The 23229-nt window shown below is 45.0% G+C and overlaps 1 protein-coding gene across 1 annotated transcript in view; it reads right to left on the bottom strand.

The window, feature by feature from the left end:
- LOC146203289 (protein sax-3-like) overlaps positions 1–20351 on the bottom strand; it is a 35930-nt gene extending 15579 nt beyond the window's left edge. Inside the window, exons 1-2 of the mRNA XM_084588651.1 lie at positions 20038–20351; positions 19758–19961 (exon numbers count right to left, since the gene is read on the bottom strand). Of these exons, the coding sequence (XP_084444777.1) occupies positions 19758–19961; positions 20038–20305 (472 nt within the window). The 5' untranslated portion in view covers positions 20306–20351. The remainder of the gene's footprint in view (positions 1–19757; positions 19962–20037) is intronic.
- Positions 20352–23229: the final 2878 nt, after the last annotated feature.

The following is a 23229-nucleotide window of genomic DNA, read 5'->3' as shown; positions in this document are numbered from 1 at the left end:
ACAAAACGAAAGAAACTGTACCAAGTGTCGGCGCGTAGTTGGTCACCACCGCAGCTTACCGCGCCGCAAGCGTGCGCAGGGATTCATTTCTTTTCAGTTTCGGTAGAGTCACCAGTGAGCTGCAGTAGTTGTAACCGAAACTAGCGAGAGTTTCCAACCCTTAGGGTTGCTCTGGGTTGGTTTCTGCCCCTGAACTCCAAAGCGAAAAGCAAAATTACTCCTTCATAACATGAATAGAAAACTGGCCGATGACAGCGATCCCTGCGTTGGAATGCAGGTACGTGCTCGCTTTGGATGCGTGCGCATTGACCAGCAGAAACGTTTCCTGTAGGTTGTGGTTGAAGAACCGCAGTCAGCTAATGCGCGTACTGCTCTTCTGCATTGTTTTTATTATTTATTTTTGCTGTATTCTTTGGTGTATTAGATACTTGGCCTTCTGGTCGTGTTTGTTCTTATGTGCTAGCAGCGATAAATATGCGAAAGGCTACATTCGGCGGAAAGAACCCATACTTCGCAGTTGAAGTGTTTGAGGCTGAGTACAATGTGCTTGTACTGCGCTACGCCATCAAGCACGACGGAAACGCATATATACGCCTCGAGTTAACGCTCAGATGAGCCTGGGGAGCGACATTCGCGGCTGAGTGGTTTATGAGTGAGCATATGCGTGATCATTCTCGTTAAAAGAAATACGGTCTTGATTAACTATAGTTCCACGACAACACAGCCTAACTGGCAAAATAAAAGGTAAAATTGCAGGAAGACTAAGTATTCTTAAGAGTTGATAGGATAGCGTTGCCACATATATGGTCAAATGATCATTGTGCTTTGTTGCTAACCAATGATAAGTAGTAGGGATAAGTAGTTCTGCTCAGTGATGCAATGTAGAGTTAAGCTGTAGTGCTACATAGTTGTGCTTGTTAGTAATGATAATTACTGATCCTAATTCCTGCTAAATGTTGCCGTAATGTAATGCGCGGTTGGTGCTCCCTCTAAAGTATGAAGCGGTCGTATGAGGCCTTTAAATCAATGGTTCTCAGCATAACCATGTCTGTCGTGGCCCAGTGGAAGTGGTGGGGACCCCTTGAGACCGAGAGAAAGGTGTGGTGGGGGGGAGTAGGGGAAGGATCGGATGCCATCTTGTGCGGCGATCTTGCGCGAACTGCTGCCGCATTTCCGGAAGCAGGACGCGGAATTCGGTTTGAGCCCAGGCTAAACTGGCTCTAAAAAACGCGCACTTGATAAGCAGCGCGCCACGGCCTGCAGGGGACGTGGGGAAAAGGTGACGTGCTGGAGCCAGTATGCATGCCACTAGAACCAGTATGCATTCCTCAAGCAGGGATTCGACTCCTCCAACGCCGGACCGCTCGTTCGTGGACACCCGAGATGCTTTTCATTGCACCCCCTTACATCAGGACAGCTGGAGCTCGAGCTTCACCGATACCGGCATCAAGGAACACCGTAGACGCTTCCTCTCCCTCTCTATCGCGCGTGCTCTACATTTGAGGTCTTCTCTCGTTTCTTTCAATTTGAGAAACGAAGGTTAGTTTTGAACCTCCGTGCTTTTAACACTTCAAAACTGTCTGTCCAGGCCAGAGCTAGCTCTCGCGCAACCTTCGTTTTTTTAGTAGGCGTGGGTTTCGCATGTCCCAAAAATCGCTTCGCGCACACTCTACCATGAAGTCCGCAGATCCCATTTGAGAAACACTGCTCCAAGGTTTTTTTCCTGAACGAAAGCTCCTAAGCGGTACGGACCTAGCACGCCGGACTTGCAACCGAAAGGACAGCGGCTATAAATTTCTGTTAGGCCATGCTTTCTTTTCCACAGGAGTGTTTTTCTCTCTTACGAGACACTTTGCAGTGATGGTTGAATGAGGTCATCACTGCGTTGACCAATCAGGACTTTCGTTGTGAAGACAAGGTTTTCGGCGAACGTACGCTCTAAAGATTGTGAGACTCAGACTATTGTGAGTGACGCCTCTTAGGTCACTCACAATAGTCTGCCGACAAAATTCGGCAAATCGCTTGGCGGGCAACTAAAAAAGTAATTATAGCGTGTCCCCAACCATCCACTCTTTGCATCTTTCGGTATACAATCCTCACATTTCATTCCTCGCGCAGGAGGCATTTCTAGCCTTCCAGTCCTCTGTCGCAGCAGTTTCGCGCTCGCTGTTGGGCATCTTTACGCTGCTCCTCGCACGTGCTGCGTCTCTTGCCGCACCGGTTGCCCTCGTCGTAGTGTGGCTTGAAGCTAACCTTTGAGTCGCTACCGAAGCCGACGCTTTGCGGTGCCAGTATAGTTAACAGGCATCCTCGCACTGCGGCCGAGCTTACTTTTTTGCACCTGCTCGCGTAAGCTCTCTATCTCGACAGCGTCTGCATAGATATACGTTTTTGTCCGCCGTTTTTAGTACAACCCGCTGCGGCGCTCCATGTCGTTCTCGGTGAGCTGCGACGATATCAATTTGACCGAGCTCGCACGCTGAGACGCCGGGGAGGCGCTTTGGTGGTGGCTTTTCGCGCCAGGATGGAGCGACGGAACGAGCGCACGTTGCATCTGGAAGGACTCACGAACGAAGATTACTTTGTATTCGCTCCATGCAATCAGTTTATAGACGTTTCACTCGTCCTTTCGAGCCCTGCCGACATCGAGACCGATGCTGTGCTCTTGTGCGCCCTGTACTATATAGAGCACGTCGCTTCCCCGCATCTACTACAATTTCTCGTTTGAGACTAAAGTACGCACCTGCATTCAAGGATCTAGGGGACGCATCATTTTCCCAACTTGCGCCTGAGTTTCTTGTCAATAAAAAAGAGGAGGGTAACAAGCTACCACTTTGCTTTTTTTCTTCACTACCTGAGAATAGCAAAATCGAATGTGCCCGTACAAGGAGTATCTACTTGCAAAGTCATCAACCATTCTAAAGAAGCAAATAAATCCTGTTTATAACTGTGTGTTTTTATCGATTGACTGTTACTTCCTAGTGCACCCCCCCCTCCCCCCTATTCCAGCAAATATAAAGCCACACTAATTCAATCACAAGCGTATTTTGTTTTTACTAACAAGTAACCGAGCGAAGATGCTGGCCTCCAGGGGACAAGTCAGTCGACTACATACCGCGATCAACGTTCACATCTCGAACCGTATTGAAGAGCACAAGAGCGACTGCACATCTTGGATCACATAAAGGCTACCTAACCAGTCGTTCGGCTATTGAGTTCCTATCGCAGTATTTAAGGAAGTTTCTGACAGCGAGATTCTGCTCGAACCGATTCTGCTCAACTAACTGCTCACCTGAACACTAACAGCTCACCTAACCCCAGAAAACCCTTGAAGCTGCAGCGCCATCTCGCGTTCTCAGGCCATTTAGGTTGCCTTTAAATGGAGCTCCTTTTGGTGACACACAGGAAACCCTTATGAGTTGCAATCGCTGTCATCCTTCAGGGTGCACTTGATAATAAGGTTAGCAGTCGACTATGAACCGATCAGGCCACTCCATTTTCCGTCAGGGCGTTTTCTCCGGCTGATCGAGCTGCTCTTCCGGCCGTCTGAGCCCTTCTGTTCAATTGGTCCGATGTTCATCCTTCCTTAACTTTTCTTTATTTTTTATCGTATTCGTGGCCATCGTTCCTCCCACACCGGTATTTTATCAATATTTATATACTAGTTGCGTTGCTGGTGCAAACGTCCTCGGTGCAGGAGGCTATGCTTTATCTCTTTCCGTTTTTCAATTTGTAACCGAGCCTGTAACAGTGTGAAGTATGCACGGCCATCTTGTGAAAAATGTTTACGCGCACGCCTAAGCACGAATTTATAGCCACGACGTGAAGTAATGGCAAGAGCCGCGCATAGTCTGTATGAACCATGCTAGGCTATAAAGATTCTCGTTTCCGTGAGACCGGTTGCGATAGGTCAGTGAGCATGGCCATGCTTGCAGCGGCGTCCGTGAAGGATGGATAGAATCGCCTCGTCGGCTGCTGTTCTCAGATGAAGTACAGACAGGTACCACAGATGTGCGATGCCAACGCTAGCTAATTAACCCTATCTGGTGCAATTCCTCTTCACACACCCCCCTAGCATCCCCCGCAGCCAAAGCAAAGTGGCTTGAATTGCATCCCTCATATTGTACGCAACCTTCTGTTTATTTGCGCATCATGTGTTTGGTGAAATAAATTGAGTTGAATCTTTTAGAGGGTCATAGAGACCAATCTACCCCAGTTATTGCTGTGAGTAAAAATTGGCTTTTGGACATTTTTTTTTTTTTAATTGTCAGTGCGTATAGCAGCAGAAGACGTACCTGTCGGCGAGGAAATTGAAATAAAGCTTTTTTTTTTTTCTTTCCCAGCACCGAATTCATACTCGGGACGTCCTTGCAGAAAAGGACGGGTTGAAATCGTGAATGCTGGAGTATCGTAACTTCTGGGATCTGCGACCTATTATCGGTTTCGGCGAATTCGTTTTTCATTGCTTGATATACCAGTGACAAAGGCATACATATTTCACATTTCAAAAATCATTTTCTAGCTTATAGGAATTTTCCGTTATAGATCGGGTGTTTGTCGTTACAAAGCGGTGTTCCTTTCATTTAGGCCAACTTGTATTCCGCCACAGTGTTTCTTTGAAGCAGTGTAGGTAAGTATTTTGGCATATAACTAGCTATATAATTTGCATATAGCTAGTACCTACAACGCTAAATAATTTTAGTTGTATTTCTTCCCTTACCTGTTTTAGTGTCGACAGCCAAGTGACGGTCATGACGTCAGTTTCTAATAGTCACGTGCGGGAGGAAAAAAACTGCCATTTAATCGCCGTTCCTTCGTTTTAATTCACTACAGTCCTAAAGCAAGCCGCCGCCAAGAGCCGGAATATTACACCTAGTGCAGAAGTTGCGATCAAACCTGCGCGCCCTACCGGCACTGCTTGATTGCTTTCAAGTTACGGAGCCGTCCTAGTAACTTCGTACATAATTTCATAGCAAAAATTATGTTCACATCAGGAAGCCACACACGAGGACGGTTTCCGCACTCAGCGTTAATTTCTTTGTAGATGGCATGCCGAATAAAAGGCATGAGTTCCATATGCGCGGAGGAAATAACTGCATTTTAGATTCGTCGCTTTACTCCTCTGATATATAGCGTGCAGATCATGGCAAGTATATGTTACGAGTTGCAAGACACGCGTACAGCCAAATATGTGAGGAGGCCAGAGAGCAGCCACGTCACGTCCAATAACGAAAACGTGAAAGCCTCTGTCAAGACACTGACTTAGCAACATTCTCCTGATTTTGCTCGTTATATATCGTACATTCATACAACATCGTCAGAGTATTCACTAAGAGCTGCTTCGCCGGAGCAATAATATAACTAGCTAAGATTAGGATTCTTTTGCAGAATCGTTTTAAATGTTGGACGCTTTATGAGCCAATGCAACACATTCGGCGCCTTATGAAGCACTTTTCTTGTTCTCTGAGCCTTTACGAACGAACAAGCTCACAATCAGATCCGTCTGAAGCCTATTTCTAGTACCCTGAACATTTACGAATGAACAAGCTCATATTCAGGTTTTTCTCCAGCATCTTTCAGTTGACTGAGTCTCTGTGAGTTAACTAGCTCAGATTCAGATTCTCCTGAAGCATCTTCCTAGTTTACAGCGTCTTTATGGGGAAATTAGCTCAAATTCAGCTTCTCCAGAAACGTCTTTCTAGCATCCTTCCAGTCGAAAAAGACGACAGAATCATGCCAAATATGTGGCAAGCAACAGTCGAGCCAACTTATAACGAGCCTGGCTGTCACGCGAATTGCGTTCGTTGTATTCGAAGTTCATAATATCACAAATCGCCCTATTACAGTCGAAAAGATGATTTCAGACAGATGTGCCGTTTTATTTTCTGAACAGTGCGTTGTGCACGTTTGTTCCTTCAGAGCAGACGTTATCGAGCCACTTTCCAACCTCTCAAGCTCGGTCATAACCTCCTGGCCGATATCCTTTCTGCGGACGAGCTGCTTTAGGGACGCTATTAGCTTTTGAGACACTCAAGGAAAGTGGTGGAATGCTTAAACCATCGTCTTTGAAACTCTATTAAGATATAAGGGTCCACCTACGCTGCTACGACAGCATTAATTCCACGCAGAACGTTCAGTAAGGTCCCAATGGTGAAAACCCCTCAAGGAGTACATTGAATTCCAAGTTAAGCTACACCTCCCCGCAGCTAGACAATCTCGATGCAACTTTTTGCGCGCAATTAGAGCTGTTTAGACCTAGAGAATGGGGTACGAACTAGCACTTTCCCAGAAAACCATCGGCTAATGTCGCATTTCAGGTTTCATTAACTGGTGAGTGTTGCCCGCTCGACACAAGCGTGGCACTAATTGTTTGATGCGTGCGCGCTGTCTGCACATAGAAACAGCGCAGCAGAGGGAGATATGATTTTGCAAGTGGTGCAAAGTTTGTAAATGGTTTGAACAGCAAGGCAAACCTCGTGACTGGTATTCAAACGTCTCAAATTGCTATCCCTAGTTTACCATCGGCCGTGTGCAGTAGTTTCGTTTTTTCGTTTTCAGCACTGCCTCTGTTTAACGCTTGTCACATTCTAGACGCTCTGTCCAGTTGGCATAAGCACACACTATAGTTACCGTTGTAGTTTGTCAGTGTCCGCTTGACCAGTGATTAAATGACAATTCAACCCGCATTTTATTGCTTTCGGGGAGTTGAGACAGGTATCGCGGCAGTTGGCGTCGCTTTTTCATCTGACGTTGGGGGTGAGTTTGTGGCGCCTCTTCGTTCGTTATAACCGAGAGTCGAGGCCACGGTTATTGGTTTTATCTAAGGTTGCGTGCCGCTTTTTTTCGCAATAAGAAATATTTCCTTATAACTGTGGCTGTTATAAGTGAGCTGGAATGTATTCCGTAACTCTGTCGTGACGTTGTGTAGTCATGCAAATATGCAGCACTCTTTTGTAGTGTAGCCTTTTCAGTACTTATTTTCTGTATTCTGTATTTCTACAGTACTTTTTTTATTAAGATACACAAAAATTTTCTCCTTTCTGCAGAAATGTTTGTTGTGACTATAGGTTCTGGGCTTAAAAACACATAGGAGTTCTGTTTCGACTGCAGAAAATGGCAAGTAGCTTTTTTTTTTCTTTTTTAGACGGGCTGAGCTTTTTATAAACCAACTAGCTAAGATTTAGTTTCTTCTGATGATATGGCTTTTCAGCTTGATCAGCGTGGTCTTCATCCGAGTAATCACCGACATTAACGCATCAAGCTCTGCCACCGCGTACAACAAGGAAACGTCACGTCAGCTTGAAACATGGGTTGTACTCCAGTGAAAGAAAATGAAAACAATGTAACAGAACCACTTCATCATCCACCACCGGCGGCTGCTCTGGAATGCTATTCATATATTGTCGCCATGCTGGCGCAGCGCTAGTATTGGGGAGTAGCAGCCACGTGACCCTGAGCGCCCCAACCACTCAAATAAAATGTCGGAGCGCCCCAATGCACTTTGAGCAAAAGGCGAGCTCTCAGAAAGAGTTAAGTTAAACGTGGACAGAAAGTTCGACTTCTACTAAGTCGAATGTGTGCGCACATTTTATAGCGCTTCAAGGCGCTCTTTATCGACTAGCCGAAGATGTCATTACGAAAGTAAAACACAGTTGCACAGGGCGGAAAGGCAATACTAGGTTGACACGCAGCGTAAAGTATCCTGTGACGAAGAAAGTGCCCCACTTAATATCTTCTATTCAGGCGGTCTAAGAAGAAAGCAACCTGCTCATAAACGTGCTCGCAGTATTTTAGATGGTATTATTCCTTTTTTTTTTGTAGTTTTATTCCTCATCTAGGCTCTGAACTGACCCAGATAGACACGCTATTAGCGCTGATTGCTGCGGTTGGCGAGCTTACGCTTAGGAGAACAATCGTGCCGTGTGCAGCACTGGCAGCCGGCGGGCAAAGGATAATCGAAGAGGAGAACGCAGTCGAAGGAAAGTGTCAACACTTTCAAATTATCTGGGGTTTTAGTCTCACCGACGTATAGGCTGTTTGTTATGATGCACATCCTGAGTGACCGTTGCCTCGGAGCATTGGCGCTGTACCCGGCGTGTTGGTTCTGCTTCCACGCGGCTACCACTGTTAGCACGATGACATCATAGCAGCTACGGCTCTTACCCGATGATGTCACTTTCACGCGCCGCCTACCCTCCTGCTACACGTTTATTTCTTCCACGTCGTCTACACGGCAGTGCGGTTTTCTAGTTACGTGACAATTCATCAATATTTTTACGGGCAGACTTCAGCGCATATATGGAGGATTGCCTGTAAAAGGCCTATTTACATCTACCGTGGCATTGATGCAAACCGAATTTAGCGGGAGACTTGGACATCCTAGTACAGCGACGGTTCTTCTTGTGAATAACAGTAGCATTGATATTAATATACGCTCCACACACCACCCTTATAACCGGGTGTCTTCAGTGAGTACTTTCAGGAGTTTCTAAAAACGGGGAATTCGAAGTAGCGAATGTGTATCAAAAAACAGGTGGTCAGCAGAGGCGAACGTTAGTTGTTCAGGACATTGCAACAATTAGCTAAAAAGACATCAAAGCGCAATAAATACTTATATATCCTCGGACAAGGTGATGCCGTACAGTAAAATAGTAGTTCGTTGAACCCTGTAGGAGGCGCGAGCACATCTGATGCACTTCTCCCCACCCCCTCAAAAAAAATGAATTCAGCTGATGGGGGGTTCATGAAGTTCGCCACACACACAATGTCCATTAATGATATGTTTCAGCGATAACGGCACCGAACACGAACTGCCTAGGCTGATTTTTTCGCGTCTTGCACCTTCTTTTGTTTCGTCGCTATCAGAAATATCTGCCATGTAGTTGGTATTATTATCCTTTTTTCTAGTGCCATGCGGCGAAGCAAATGGATGCGCATAATGCTACACATTACTACAGGCAGCTCAAAACGAGCGCCGACGTCAATGAAAATTAAAACATGTCATCAACATGGAGTTACATTTGCTACGAAGTTGGTCCGAAACTTTATGTGCGCTTAGTGAGCTGTTTAGACTTAAAAAGCACCGAATTTCCTCTCTTCACTGAGACTGATAATTATATTAATGTAATAGTTCATACAATTAAGTTGCTCAGCTCCTAATAAGGTGACGTTCGCAGTAACTGACCTTCAACGAGAGCTCAAGTTTGTTCCCGGAAAGGTTTCATTTCTGTACTGAAGTCTCTATTATGAGCAGCTTTCCAAACTATTTACTGAAACAATTCGAGCATTGTCCGATGTGCCATTACTGCTGCCGCAAAACTCGGGGCCACTTGCCTAAAACTCGACTGGGCGCTAGCATACATTAGCGCGTAAGCGTTTATCGACCGCAGTCGGCGCTACTATACCATCTGCTTCAGGTGACGCGTGGTACAAATGCTTGGTTTAAGCGTATACCATTAGAAACAGCGGTTATTGTCTTCTTGTGTTTTCGAGAATTTAGCTGCGAGCGCGACGACGAGGATGCTGCAACGAATGTGGACATTCCATTTCTCGGTTGAGGTAACTCATGTATATACACACGATACTTAGGCGAAACAGTTACGCCGAACGAGAGGCGCCGAGGGCCGCCTTTAGGGTTGCGTTGGAACTGAAAACTTGACCTCGTGCTGCCCAAACGATGCGCGAAGAGAGCATGCTTGTCACAACGTGCAAGCCGTGGTCACGTGAGCTGAATGACTTTATTTCTCGGATTCCAGTCGTTCTATAACAAACGCTGCTCTAGAGCTGCCGGCGATTTCGCCACGCTTGTGTCTGATTTGACGAGATGAAAGAATGACGAAGAAACACATTTGAAAAAATAAAAACAAAATGTGATGTCTATGCCCCGATTTGTTTAATGTAAGTTCGTTAAAATTCTTTCGCTTAGAAATTAACACCCACGTCGTTTATTTTCGGCGCGCATTTTTGCAGTCTTCATCCACAAGAATATTAAAAAAAAAACGAATACGCTGTATTGAATGCCACGATAACCAGATGAGGACACACTATATTCAGCCCCACACTTTCCTATTTCTTATTCTGGCGCACTGTGGTTGCGGATAAGATCATCAAAACAGCTATATCTAGGCACCTATGGTGGCTAGGCCTGCATTTTGTAGAGAGCGTCATATCGAACCATGACATAGGTATTTTCTTCTGATTCATCATTGCCCGCCTTTCTATTCCAGATACTCTTTTCAGCTGGCGCAGAGAGAGATTTGGCCGGGGGCCAGAATTCTTCCAAATTATTTTTCTTTTCACGAACTCTCGGCCTCGAATGCCCTGAAGGGAGACTATTGGGAAAGCTCGACACCACGTCATTTAGCTATCACTACCACGAATTTCGATCTCAGAAAACGCTATTAGCCCCTGATGGGCTTGAACCTGCTTTGGCGCCGCCTTGATGTGTCTGGGCTGGACGGGGCGAATGGTAAACATTGGGAAGAAAACATGAGTTCATGTTAAAATGAAAACATGACGCATTGTGAATTTTTTCGCTGTCCTTCGCTCGCTTGTAGTGCCAAATATAAACAGCTAAGGGCTGTGGAAGCATCCTAAAAAATTCAGCAATGGCGATATGCTATTTCTACGCATTTCGTCAAGTGTTATAGGCAACGCTCCTCGGTTGTTATGCATATTATATTTCACATCATTGCCACCGACGAATATGATTTAAAAGTCTTGAATTCGCAAGCTAAAAGTGAGGACGCTGTATCCTGGGCTGATGTGAGCGGCCATCGAACATCTGTTTATGAGGCTACGCTACGAATCTTTCAAGCGGAGTCGCATCTGGCCTTTTCTTTTTGTTTATTGTATGTAAGTTTCAGTAATCTCATCGAACAACTCTTAACAAGGATTGCTAGGCTGCAAACACCTGTCGGAAGCTCCTACCCTTAAATATTCGCCTGTAAGCAGCCTGCAAGAGGACAGGCGGCGCCACTGGAGCGCAGTGATTCAGCACTACCAGCGCCGGCGCAGAGAGAGGGTAGCAAGCGCAGACTGTTTGCTTTATTCGAAGTAGCCGTCGGGCACTTTTGAGCAAGGTGCCCTGTCAGGTTTCTTTTATTAATGCGAACGCATTACTTCGCTATGTTCCCAGATTTTTGTCCGCAGACCCCGTCCGCAGAGCGCGTCAGCAAAATCGCGTCCGCAGCAGTTGTGAGTAATTGAGAAGCGGTAGAGGTTAATGAATGGTGCCAATCGATAGAGGGTGACGTAATTTTGAGTCTGAGAAATAATTAGGCCAATTAGTTTGCTGATTAATTAGAGGCAAACAATTTAAAAAGGGTGAAATTGGGTCTTATTAGCCATTGGCTTGGCGCCACATTTGAATGTATCAAATACTAAAATAGGTAATTAAATTAGTCAATTAGGGTGACGTCAAGAATGCGATGTCATGCAACCGGAAGTAGAGCCGAAAAAGAAAATAGGAAGGGATTGGCGCTCAATTTGAAAGCACCGAAAACTAAAATGAATAAGCAAGAAGTGAATTAATGTGACGTCAAGAATGTGACGTCACGCAACCGGAAGTAGAGCCGAAAAAGGGCATAGGAAGGGATTGGCGTGCAATTTGAAAGCACCGAAAACTAAAATGAATAAGCAAGAAGTGAATTAATGTGACGTCAAGAATGTGACGTCACGCAACCGGAAGTAGAGCCGAAAAAGGGCATAGGAAGGGATTGGCGTGCAATTTGAAAGTATACCAAAGACTAAAATGGGTAAACAAGAAGTGAATTAAGCTACTAGAAGCAACCAGAAGCAACCAACAGCAGCATCCGTGCTTGCTTTCGCATTACTCCAATGCTTATTCTGCAAGAAAAATTAAAGATATTTAATTTTTCTTTAATTGTAAGATTACTGGGGGTACTTGCGAGCGCTTTCGGCAGGCGAAAATGGCTTAAGGACGCCCCATATTGAAAACGGCCCCATTTAAAGCGCCCGGGAAATGAAAAGCGCGAAGTATGTCGCAATGAAATAAGCATGCGTGCTACGACGAGATTAACTGAGCATTTTATTTGCTCTTGTTGACGTGCATCATTTATGCCTGTAGCCTCAATCGCGTCGATTGATCCATGTTAATGTCACCTTAGAAAACAGTGCAAATGATAACAAAGTTATATTAATTTTAGTGTTGTCTCTTTTGTAGCCGCACAGACTTCCCTCGTGATTTATCTCTGTAATTTCACATCGCGCCTTACATTAGCGTTTGCCACCGGGAGCTCGCGACGATGGCGAGAAGTCCAGTGGCAGCCGCCTAAGCAAGTGCAGCTGCTGGCACGACTACTGCAGCCACTGCTGAGAAGAAGCGTGCTTCATTAATGAGCCTATAAGCGGATGCCTTGAACTAGCGTGGAAGATGAGGGAGAGGGGGATCCGGCGAGCAAGCAAGCGCTTTGAAGATCAACGAATGAAAAGAAAGGAAGGTCCGATTATAGGGCGGAATATTCAAGATATGGTTCACCTGCTTTAACGAACCAGAGTGCCACCGCTCAACGAGAGGCGCTCTGGAATCTGGCCTGCAGTACCTTGACATGCTCCGCAACTCTGTCCTGAATTTTCTTACTGCATCGCATCGCCCTTTCATGCCACTTTTATGCCATCTAACCACTCGCTGCGCACCTGACATCTGTTGCCCTCCGCGTACTGCTTTAAGAAACTTTGCGTAACTAAAACTCACAATAAGACCATGATGGGGGGACTCTAAACGCCAAATACCATCGCTAAGCAACTCTTGAATTATTGTACAATGCCCAGTTTTTTTCATCTTTTTCCTAGGTTGAGAAAAGAACAATGACTTTGGTTAGCATAACAACTCTTCCCATGGTACGCACTGAACCACCGTAAGAGATTGAATTCCTCTTCACAGCTGTGCTCGAACACAAGGCAAGGCATATACCAGAAAAGCGAAGCGCAGCAGCAGTCGACTTCTGCAGCAAGCATGTTCTTTGAAATCACGGCCTCGTCGTCAGCGTCCATAACTACGCACCAGGAGCCGTTGTTACTGCCGCTACCTTTGCCTCACACCCTAACAAGTTACTGAACCTGTTTATTCCAGCGCTTACCGTAAAGGTCATTCTCTAACTTATTGGTGAGAGAATGCAAGGCTACTGGCACAAACGCCCCACAGATGCACACCTCCGCATTGACCCACAGTCCTGCTGGCGTAGCACTTCACAGGTGCGGAAGTATCCAGCCATTGCTGAATGGGGTATTCGCATTCTTAGGAGGTAAACGCGTGAACGTCCTGTGAGTGTTTGCTACGACAGAAAGCAATCGTTCGTCAGCCAAACCGCCTTCGCGATTGTGGCGTGTCACCCTGTTACACAGTTGTGCCGGCGCTTACACTCTTCTTAAGCTTCAGATCCGTGGCTGTTCTATGGTCGCAAGGGTCCAAAAGAGACCAATGAGCAGAGCCAGTTAAGCTCAGCTTGATGGAAATACTCACTGTGCAAGTGAGACGGAGGCCGCGACGAAACGAAACGGCGCCCGAGCGCTTTTGGTCTGCTCGGGGCTGAAACACGAGGACAGTGGGGGCCACACGGAAAGCGGCAAACAACGTTGCACGTTTCTTATAGCTATGTACATGTACTATTGTCAGCATAACTTTACCGGAGGCGTGTGAACAAGTCACCTGAACTGTACCAAGGTGGGACGGGACGTGCGTGCTCTATCTGCTGCTAGAAATGCCGCGTGGTGGATTAGCGAGGCAGGGCTAAAATATGCTTTGTTCCGAGAACACGCGTCCGTGTAACTTGTGCAACCGACATACAGGATGTTCAAGCTAGCTTTAGCCAAAGTGTAAAAAATAAAACATTTGAGGTAGGTCAGAGAAACCACCTGTATACAGCTGCCAGCCATCTGGAGCACCAGAGTCAAAAATAACTAATTAGTAATTAAGATAATTTTTCTAATTTACTAAGAGACTAAATGTGGTTTGCTGAGTTGAAGAGCACCTTCTGACACCCCTATTCAATTTATTTCCTATAAAGAAAGCATTACGTGTATTCTTTTTCATGCTCAAATGAAAGCCCGCGAAATACAAAAATATCCCGTGACTGGCGCATTCGCGCGCCACGATTGTGGTGCTCTCAACTGTCGTTTGAGTGAATGAAATAAGCTGTGGCCGTGACTCTCCGGGGGCCGTTGCAGCGGCAGGCCGACACGTCTGCAATAATTTCTTCATCCGCTTCAGGCTTTCGGCGCATGTGACGGTACAAGTCGCAGCGAGCTCACCGCTCTGGCTGCATCCATCAGCGACTTAGCCTACCGCAGGGACTCTGCTGTCGAGTCACGGCCGCAGCTAACTTTGCTCATTCAGATCACGATTGAGAGCGCTACAATCGCGGCGCACGAATGCGTTAGCCACGTGATAACTTTTTGCATTTCGCGGGCTTTCTTTAGAGCATGGAAAAACGATACACGTGATGCTTTCTTTATCGGAAGAAACGGAAGGGCGGTTTCAGAAGGTGCTCTCCAAGTTTGCAGATCACATCTATTCTCTAAGGGCAATACATAGTAAATTAGAGAAATTATCTTAATTACTAATTAATTAGTTACAGAATACAAGAAACTGCCTCCGGCGCGCCAGATGGCTGGCAGCTGTAAATAAGTGGTTTCTCTGGCCTATCTCAAATGTTTTATTTTGTAACCCTTGGCTAAAATTAGCTTGGACACACGGCATATGCAAAAGCAGTGCTACACTACAATTATGTAAACAAAAGAAAGGAGGGGAGGGGGGGGGGGGGGGGGGGCCCGAATGAAGCTGCGTATCTTCCCAGATGATGTGAGGTGTAGATTACTAGAGGACGTTTTAAGTGCTTCTTTTTAGTCCTTGTATATAAGGTTTAGGGCAACACCTAGTAGGGATGATTATTTAAGTCCATTATTTAGCTCTCAATTGCGCTGCATTGACCACGAAAGACAAATAATATTATGCGAACCTTATGCAGGAATAGAGCTGAACTTCCACAGAAGAAGGCACCTCAAACGGATCCCCGCTTCGAAAAGAAAGACTTCTTAGACGACGTTTGATTAAATTGATCCCAGAGCGAATGGGGAATCGGGTAACTGATCGTTTTTGGCCCACCAGTACCCCGCCTCCATTGCGCCGCCAGATAAAATTAAAACGATTTCACCGAATCTCGTCTTATCCTCCTCTCCCTCAGTGTTCTTTACTCCACGATGAGCAACGTTGGCAGGAGGCATTACTCATTATCCGCTCTCCATGGTGGGAGAAACAGGCCTACTTCAGAAACCTACGTATTATCTATTAAAGACATTTTAGCAGAGCGGACGCAGGCAAGCGTAGACGTACGCCGATTTACCAGACGCCGGCTGCGCACGTGCTGTGGCTGCACCCTACAGCACCTATGAACAGCGCGTACCCAGTAACCGTCCGGCAAACTGGTCTACACTAATGACGTTACGAGGTTTGCTTGTTGTGTTTTTTTTTCTCCACATCACTGTTAGTCGCTTCTAAGGCGAAAGCTTTTAATGGCTCATGCTGTCGTGGACAAAATGTGTCCCTTTTGCGGCGGCTCTGAATGGACGAGGCGGGATGACTTCATAGAGGTCTCGACCAACTGCAGAGCACCACCTGTATGCTCAAATAAGTGCCTTATATGGTCATATGTCAATCAATAATCAATGGCCAATTATTATTACTAATTAATGACTGACTAATTTACGATATAAATAACTAATTGTAATTATTTAAATGAATAAGCGTTACATACTTAATGACTAGTTAATTAATTAGCAATCACCTACCTAATTATTTGCTTATCAGTGCCAGTTGCGTAGCAGGATGCGGCACTCAGGCTTTCGCCTTTCACTACTTTAGTCGCTAAAGTCCCTCGTAAAGTTTTCTTATATGCTCCTGCTTAAAATATTTCATCATATGCGGTGGTGTTCACGGCATTCCAGTTTGCTACCGCTGCCTGTAGGCCCTGCCCTTCACGCCCACTGCGGTTTTGGCAAACCTATCATATAATGCTGCTCTAAACTCTCTTAAAAAAAGTATATTATTATTATTATTATTATTATTATTATTATTATTATTATTATTATTATTATTATTATTATTATTATTATTATTATTATTATTATTATTATTATTATTATTATTATTATTATTATTATTATTATTATTATTATTTATTCAGCTTCTCCTCTGATCCTAAACGCATTGTTCTGCCGACTATACGCACACTCGGATTCTCCATCTGCAGGCTTTCGAGAGAGAATTCCGTGCCCCACTTCCGTACTTAAGCAGTACCTTTCCATATGCTTACAGCTTTTGGAGTACGCGTCGGTTGTTTGGAATGGCACTTGGAAATCGAACTTGGACAAGGTCGACAGAGGACAGCAAAGGTTTTTACGGATAATTCAGCGTCTCTTTCCTGCGCAACTTCCTGCTCTCTCTTCACACGGAGTACCTAATCTCATCTTCCTTCTCTTAACTTCCGTCGTGTCAGAACAGATAAAATTTTCCTGTAAAAACTATTTCATGGCCACATTAAGTGCCCTTAGCTCATAGAAAACATCCTACTGCGCGTTCCGTGAAAGAACATGCGAGAATTCGGACCGTTTCAATTTTCTCCGGTTCTGCATTCCCCCTCCCATCTGGACAGAATGCAGAAGTTGTTTAATTATTTTTGTCCTAACCTTGACATCTCCCGAAACTCGCTCTGTTCTTTTATATTGGATGTTCGCAGCATTTCATTCTAAGCAGTATTTTATCACATATAACTTCCACTTTCTAGCCTATATATTGCATTTCCTTCATTTTTGCTTTTTCTCCTGTTTAATGCTGCATCTATCTTGAACTCTTCTTTATCTGTTTATTTATATTTTGATTTTATATCTATATTTGACTTTGACTGTACCGCGTTCACTTGTATTTCTCTCTTGTGTTTCACTGTATTTCAGGCGTGTGGTTTAGGTACTACACAATGTTGCGCCTGGAATGGTGGTTTATTTTCTGTATACTTTTGTATTACTATAGCCAACGACTGTTATTTGTTCTTTTTCTCTATTTGTCGTTTTTTTTTTTTTGTGGTGTGCTCTGCTAAAAATGTTGCTCACTGATTTCATTCTCTCCATGACTCATTTTATCTGAATTCTATTTCCTGTGTTTGTTATTCGTTTTTTTTTTTTCTCCTATCTGTGTGTGTAAAGCTTGCGTGTGCATTTTTTGTTCCTATTTGTGCTGCAGCACCAAACCATATGGTTGTTCCTGCGCCCATTAAAATAAATATTGATTGAGCGATTGATTGATTGATTGATTGATTGATTGATTGATTGATTGATTCGTAGCGTCTTATTCTGAGCAGTCTTTTTTACCACACGCTGCTTCCTCTTTCAAGCCTTTTGTATTTATTTCACTTGTGCCTTTCTTTCTGTTTGATATTGTCTGTTCACCAAATCGTTTTTTACCTGTTTTTATTGCTATTTTAAACTTTAAAACTGTGTTCGTATCTGGTCTTTTGTACAGCTTTCTATTTTCTCTTTTGGGTGATTTCTTTTTTTTTTCTTTTTTTTTTGTACGTGGGATATGATCTTCAAGAGATCTTTTTCATTGTTCTCGTTCTCTACGTGACTCATTTGGTTTAAATTCTATTTCATGTCTTATTGGGTGGCGATCTACAAGCGTAGACGTATACTGGTTTACGGACGCCGGCCTGTGCACGCGCTGTGGCCACACCCTGCTACACCTTTGTTTAATGCAGAAGTCGTCCAGCAAACTTTATACGTCCACGCTATGCTAAATCTCTCTTTTAACATATTGGTGACCTAAAAGTGTAGACATATACTGGTTTATCGGATGCCGGCTGCATACACGCTATGGTCACACTCTGCTACACATAATACCAGCGCCTAAGCAGGAGTCGTCCGGCAAACTGTATACGTCTGCGCTATGCTAAACTCTCTTTTAACCTAGTGGCGACCTACTAGTGGGAACGTATACTGCTTTACCGGGCGCCCGCTCCGCACGTATGGCCACACCCTGTTTCACCTATAATAATCACCATCATCATCATCAGCAGCAGCAGCAGCCGGACTATGCCTACTGCAGGGAGAAGGCCTCTCCCATATTAATTCAATTAACCCTGTCCTGTACTAGCAGCATACACTTGACCCCTGCGAACTTCTTAATCTCATCCCCCACTTCTTTCTGCTGTCCTATGCTACGCTTTCTTTCCCTTGGAATCTAATTTGTTACCTAAAGCGATCATCGGTTATCATGTCTTTGTACTACATGCCCCGCCCATGTCCATTTTTCTTCTTCATTTCCTCTAGAATGTCATTAACTCGAATTATTTCTCTGACCCACTCTGCACGCTTCCTATTGCTTAACGTTACACCGACCATTTTCCTTTCCATAGCCCTCTGCATAGTCCTCAACTGAATCGGGACCCTCTTCGTTAGCCTCCCTGTTTCAGCCCCATAGATGAGTACACCTAGGTGAGTACACCTATGGGGCTACACCTATCCCCAGCACATACGCAGCAGTCGTCCGGCAAACTGATGTACGTCTACGCCATGCTAAATATCTCTTTTAGCATAGTGCCGATCTACTAGCGTATAGGCATACTGGTTTACCGGACGCCGGCTAAGCACGCGCTTTGGCTACACCTTCCGGAAAACTGGTGTATGTATACGCTAGTACCTCTCCGCTGTGATAAAATACTGATTTAGCATACAGGAGAAGCACTTGCTCCGATGTTTGCCGGTTTACCACAAGCCCGCTGCGCGCGTGGTAGGGTAAGGCGTAGCCACTGTGTGTAAAAGAAGGCGTCCTGTAAACCGGTGTTCATCTACACTAGCACATCTTCGTTCAGCTAAAAGTCTCTAAAACCGTTTATAGCTTAGCAGAGACATGTTAGATTAGACGTATATCCTTTCACCGGGTGCCAACAGCGCACTTGGAGTGGCATGGGCGTCGCAAGGCGTGGTCACTTTTAGCATAGTGGAAATATATTCGCGTATATGTGATCAGATATTAGATTGCACATTTAGCATATCGGAGTTGTATTAGCGCAGACATGATTAGTTATTCGACACATTTAGCTCAACTTAGACGGTTTTGTGTAGACACGTATACCGGTTTACCTGACGCTTTGTGCGCACGCTCACTGGAATATGTGCGGCAAGGCGTGGCCACTGCGCATGCACAGCAGGAGTTCTGTTAAACGGTATACGTCTACTCCAATTTGTCTCCACCACGCTAAAATCTGTACTTTCTAATGATTCCATAACCACAAGATCTAGATGCGATCAATGTTCGCATAAAACATTGCAACCTAGTAAAGAGTGCTCTAAAAGTGCAGTTCAGTATTCTTGTAAAACCGTTTGGCAATAAAAGTATAAAAAAGACAATTCAATCATCAACAGCTGCAATTTCATGATCTCGTTTTGTGGGCAGTGGTGCAAAACTCAGCTGAATATCATGCCAGTCTTCGAAACCCTGATCCAAGATGGCGCCGGTGAAACGCTTGCCTTGCGTTAACCCTAAAAGCTGCACCCGGGTGAAATAGAAGGACGGAGTAGTGTAAAACGTATTATCGAAGCTGTCAATAGCGAATCGAGCTTTGACACCTTCGTCAATACGTGCGAGTATGAAGCGCTTTGAGCGTCTTCCACGGCCAGCTCGAGGAAGAGGCACGCGTTCATGCAGTGCGTATCACGAGGGAGAAAAGCGACCTGAATCCACTTACGGTTCATTGTGAGCGTCACTGAGCTGCTCGCCGGCCTGGTCAGGTTGCTGTTGCTCGCTTCGCAGGTGAACACGGCGCCCAGGTGGTCTCGCCTGAGGCTGCGGACGTGCAGCGTCGCCTTCTTGACCCCTTGCTCGGTGCGATGGAACACGTGGTGCAAGTGGGTTGATCCTTGCCGCCATGTCACCCGGGGCTCCGGCTTGCCTGCGAAGCGATCGACTGGCCGTCAGTCGCGCGGCAGAAAGGCGCACTATGCTGCCGCGTCACGCGCGTTACTTACACCCGAGCTCGCTCCCCGCGCGAAGACAAAAACAGAGCAAAACAATGCACGCCTGAAGAGCGGAAGACAAAGGGATACGCGAGGCGCCGTAGTCTCGCGTTACCCGCGTAGACGTACATGCGCGCATCCGCCGGCGTAAACAGGCGCTGGTCGTCTTGGCCTCAGCCGTGCCAGCCGCGCCCCGGCGCCTCAAAGGGAGCTTTGCATGAGGTTGATCCCCGGCTTTCCTATAGTGCGCAAAGCGTTTGTGCGGAAAAATATTGTGCATAGTTGAAAGAATAGAACAACGAAGAGAGAATGGAAGCCATGTAGTTCGGAAGCTGAGGATGAGTGAGTGGAAAGATTTTTTTTTTCCGCCGGTGGGTGGAACAATAGAACGGGAACGCGATGAAAGAGAGTGGTATAGATTACTGAAAGAGAGTGGTGTAGATTACATAGCCGCCATCTCTACAAGTCCGAACAGCTTGAATGCTAAAACTACCCCGCCGTCATAAGGGCACATCCTAGAGGTTAAACACCTCTTTTTTTTAGAAACTATGTTTAAACCTATATCGTGTAGCATCTTTCTCGATTCAATAATAGCGTTCATGACTAGCTAGTGAAATATATATTGATTTAGGAGAACAGGGTAGAATAAATATTCGATTTATTATAATTTTTTTTTTCGTAACTTGAACGGGAAATCGAGTCGTGAACATTTTATAATACAAGTAACGATTTAGGTATATTACGTTTTCTTTTACAATTTTATTTGCAGCACATTCTGGATGTAACCAATAAGCCAAATTTGCTTTTAGCGTCGTGAAATAGGCTGGGCAAGCAATAAATATAGTAGAAATTTGTGACCAAACAACCACAGCCAGAAAGTAACATTTAATGTTTTTTTTTTTCTTTTTTTTTAACCAGTACTCTAAACACTCGCTGCATGCGAAAGGCATATAAATCTAATAACAGTGGGCATTGAATATTGCTTCCACACACTCTTTGTATGCCTAGGATTATCGAATTCAGACACTTCTCATCATTCCGATTACCGTAAGCATTACTGCTTCTGCGTGCTCAGAATTAAAATGCAGTTGTAGACGATGATCGCTCAGTAACGTCGCACATTCGCGTATAAAAAACATATGAGCATAGAGAGAAATTTGTGATGACGCCAGCGGTAACAACAAATTCCGTCTCAGCGCCCCCCCCCCCTATATAGAGAAAGACACACACACACACACACACACACACACACACACACACACACACACACACACACACACACACACACACACACACACACACACACACACACACACACACACACACACACACACACACACACACACACACACACACACACACACACACACACACACGCGCGCGCGCGCGCACGCACGCACGCACACACGCACGCACGCACACACACACGCGCACGCACACGCACGCGCACACACACACACACACACACACACACACACACACACACACACACATATATGTGTATATATATATAGGTTGCGAGAACATAACGTACTAGACTGCTAAAAGAGCATATAGCGAAGTATACGCTTCATTACAGGAAACATTTTTTATTTTTCATTTCACTCGACGTTTCGATCGGAGACCGATCTTTCTCAAGAGTCTTTCTCTTGAGATCTTTCTCTTGAGAAAGATCGGTCTCCGATCGAAGCGTCGAGTGAAATGAAAAATAAAAAATGTTTCCTTTAATGAAGCGTATACTTCGCTATATATATATATATATATATATATATATATATATATATATATATATATATATATATATATATATATATATATATATATATATATATATATATATATATATACATATATATATATATATCGCCGCAACGCCCCGCTGTCTCCGCCTCCTATTTTTAACACCCAGCGCACCCAGAGAACACTGCCTGCCCCATCCAGTTTAAGAATCCAATCCAATCTGAACTCTGAAAAACATCACAAAGAAAAAAAAAAAAAAACAGCAGACTGGCTGCGCCGACTGGCACGGATGCGCACATGCCCAAAGGCTGACGGCTGGCGTCGGATGACCGCCGTGAGCGAGACATGCGATGCGCGCTACCCAAAGAAGAAAATGGCCACTGTCTAGCCGGGAGTTGACGCCGAAATAAAATAAGACAATCGCTAACATATATATATAGAACGCCGAGAGGAAACGGCGGCGGCGGACGCCGATCAGTTTGCTTCGGCAACGGTGGCGTAGCGAGAATACTCGGCGGCGACATCTCGGCGCACACTTCCACGCCCGATCGGCCCGATAAGAGGTAAACAAAATTCTAAATCAATGTGCGTTACGCTCGATTTTTCTCGGGTGGAAAAAATTTGTCGTCGCCATCCTGAATTAGGGTGCCAATCTGGTAAAGCGCCCGCCTCCATTTCTTAGGTAATATTGGCGCGTGAGAACATTGGCTTGGGGCTTACTCGGAATTTTACGGTACGACCAATTTCTTTCGTGATAGGACAAAGCTGGACATATACATACCCGCGAGCGTAATAAGCAACAGTCTTCATTTACACGCAACCAGTAGAGTTCGATTATGGAAAACATACCTCAGCACAGGCCTGTTTTCACGTGAGCGAAACCCGAACCACCTTACCTGCGCACGCTGTCACGAACAACTCCGTTAAAACGAGAACATCCTTGATGAATGCGCAAGTTGCGACCGGTCATTTTATGTTCAGCACTTCTGTCACGTTTCATTCACGCGTTTCATGGCACCAACATGGTCTTGGCGCACATTGCGAATTTTTCTTGTGCGTCATGTTAAGGGGCTGACATTTGGAAGAGTCCTAACGCACGCTTTATTTGAAACAGCACTCAACTTCATTATTCTCATTGAATAAAAGTTTTCTCCTTCTCCTTGAAGGTACATTTTTATTAAAAACCGCAAAGTGCATGATAGACTTATACATGTAGGCCGCATATACGCCTGGCACGCTATTACAGTTGCAGCGGCTAGCAACAAAAGTGCGCCATCAGGCTTTGAGTTTCTGCGCTTGCTTTGTAGCTCGTGCCCTTGTACGCATAATAATAATAAAAAATAAAATCACAGGAAGTAAGTTTATGATGACGCACTAAAGCGGGGCGGCGTTTCTAAATTGCGCTTTGCAGATGATTAGCGTAATTCGAGATTATTAGCACAGCTTTACTCGCTATTTTTTTTC

The sequence above is a fragment of the Amblyomma maculatum genome, chromosome 1 (assembly GCF_055883805.1).
Source record: "Amblyomma maculatum isolate TAMU_Amacu chromosome 1, ASM5588380v1, whole genome shotgun sequence".
In the NCBI taxonomy this organism is placed as follows: domain Eukaryota; kingdom Metazoa; phylum Arthropoda; class Arachnida; order Ixodida; family Ixodidae; genus Amblyomma; species Amblyomma maculatum.
The sequence above is the reverse complement of the archived record's forward strand: the minus strand, read 5'-3'. Positions and strand labels throughout refer to the sequence as shown.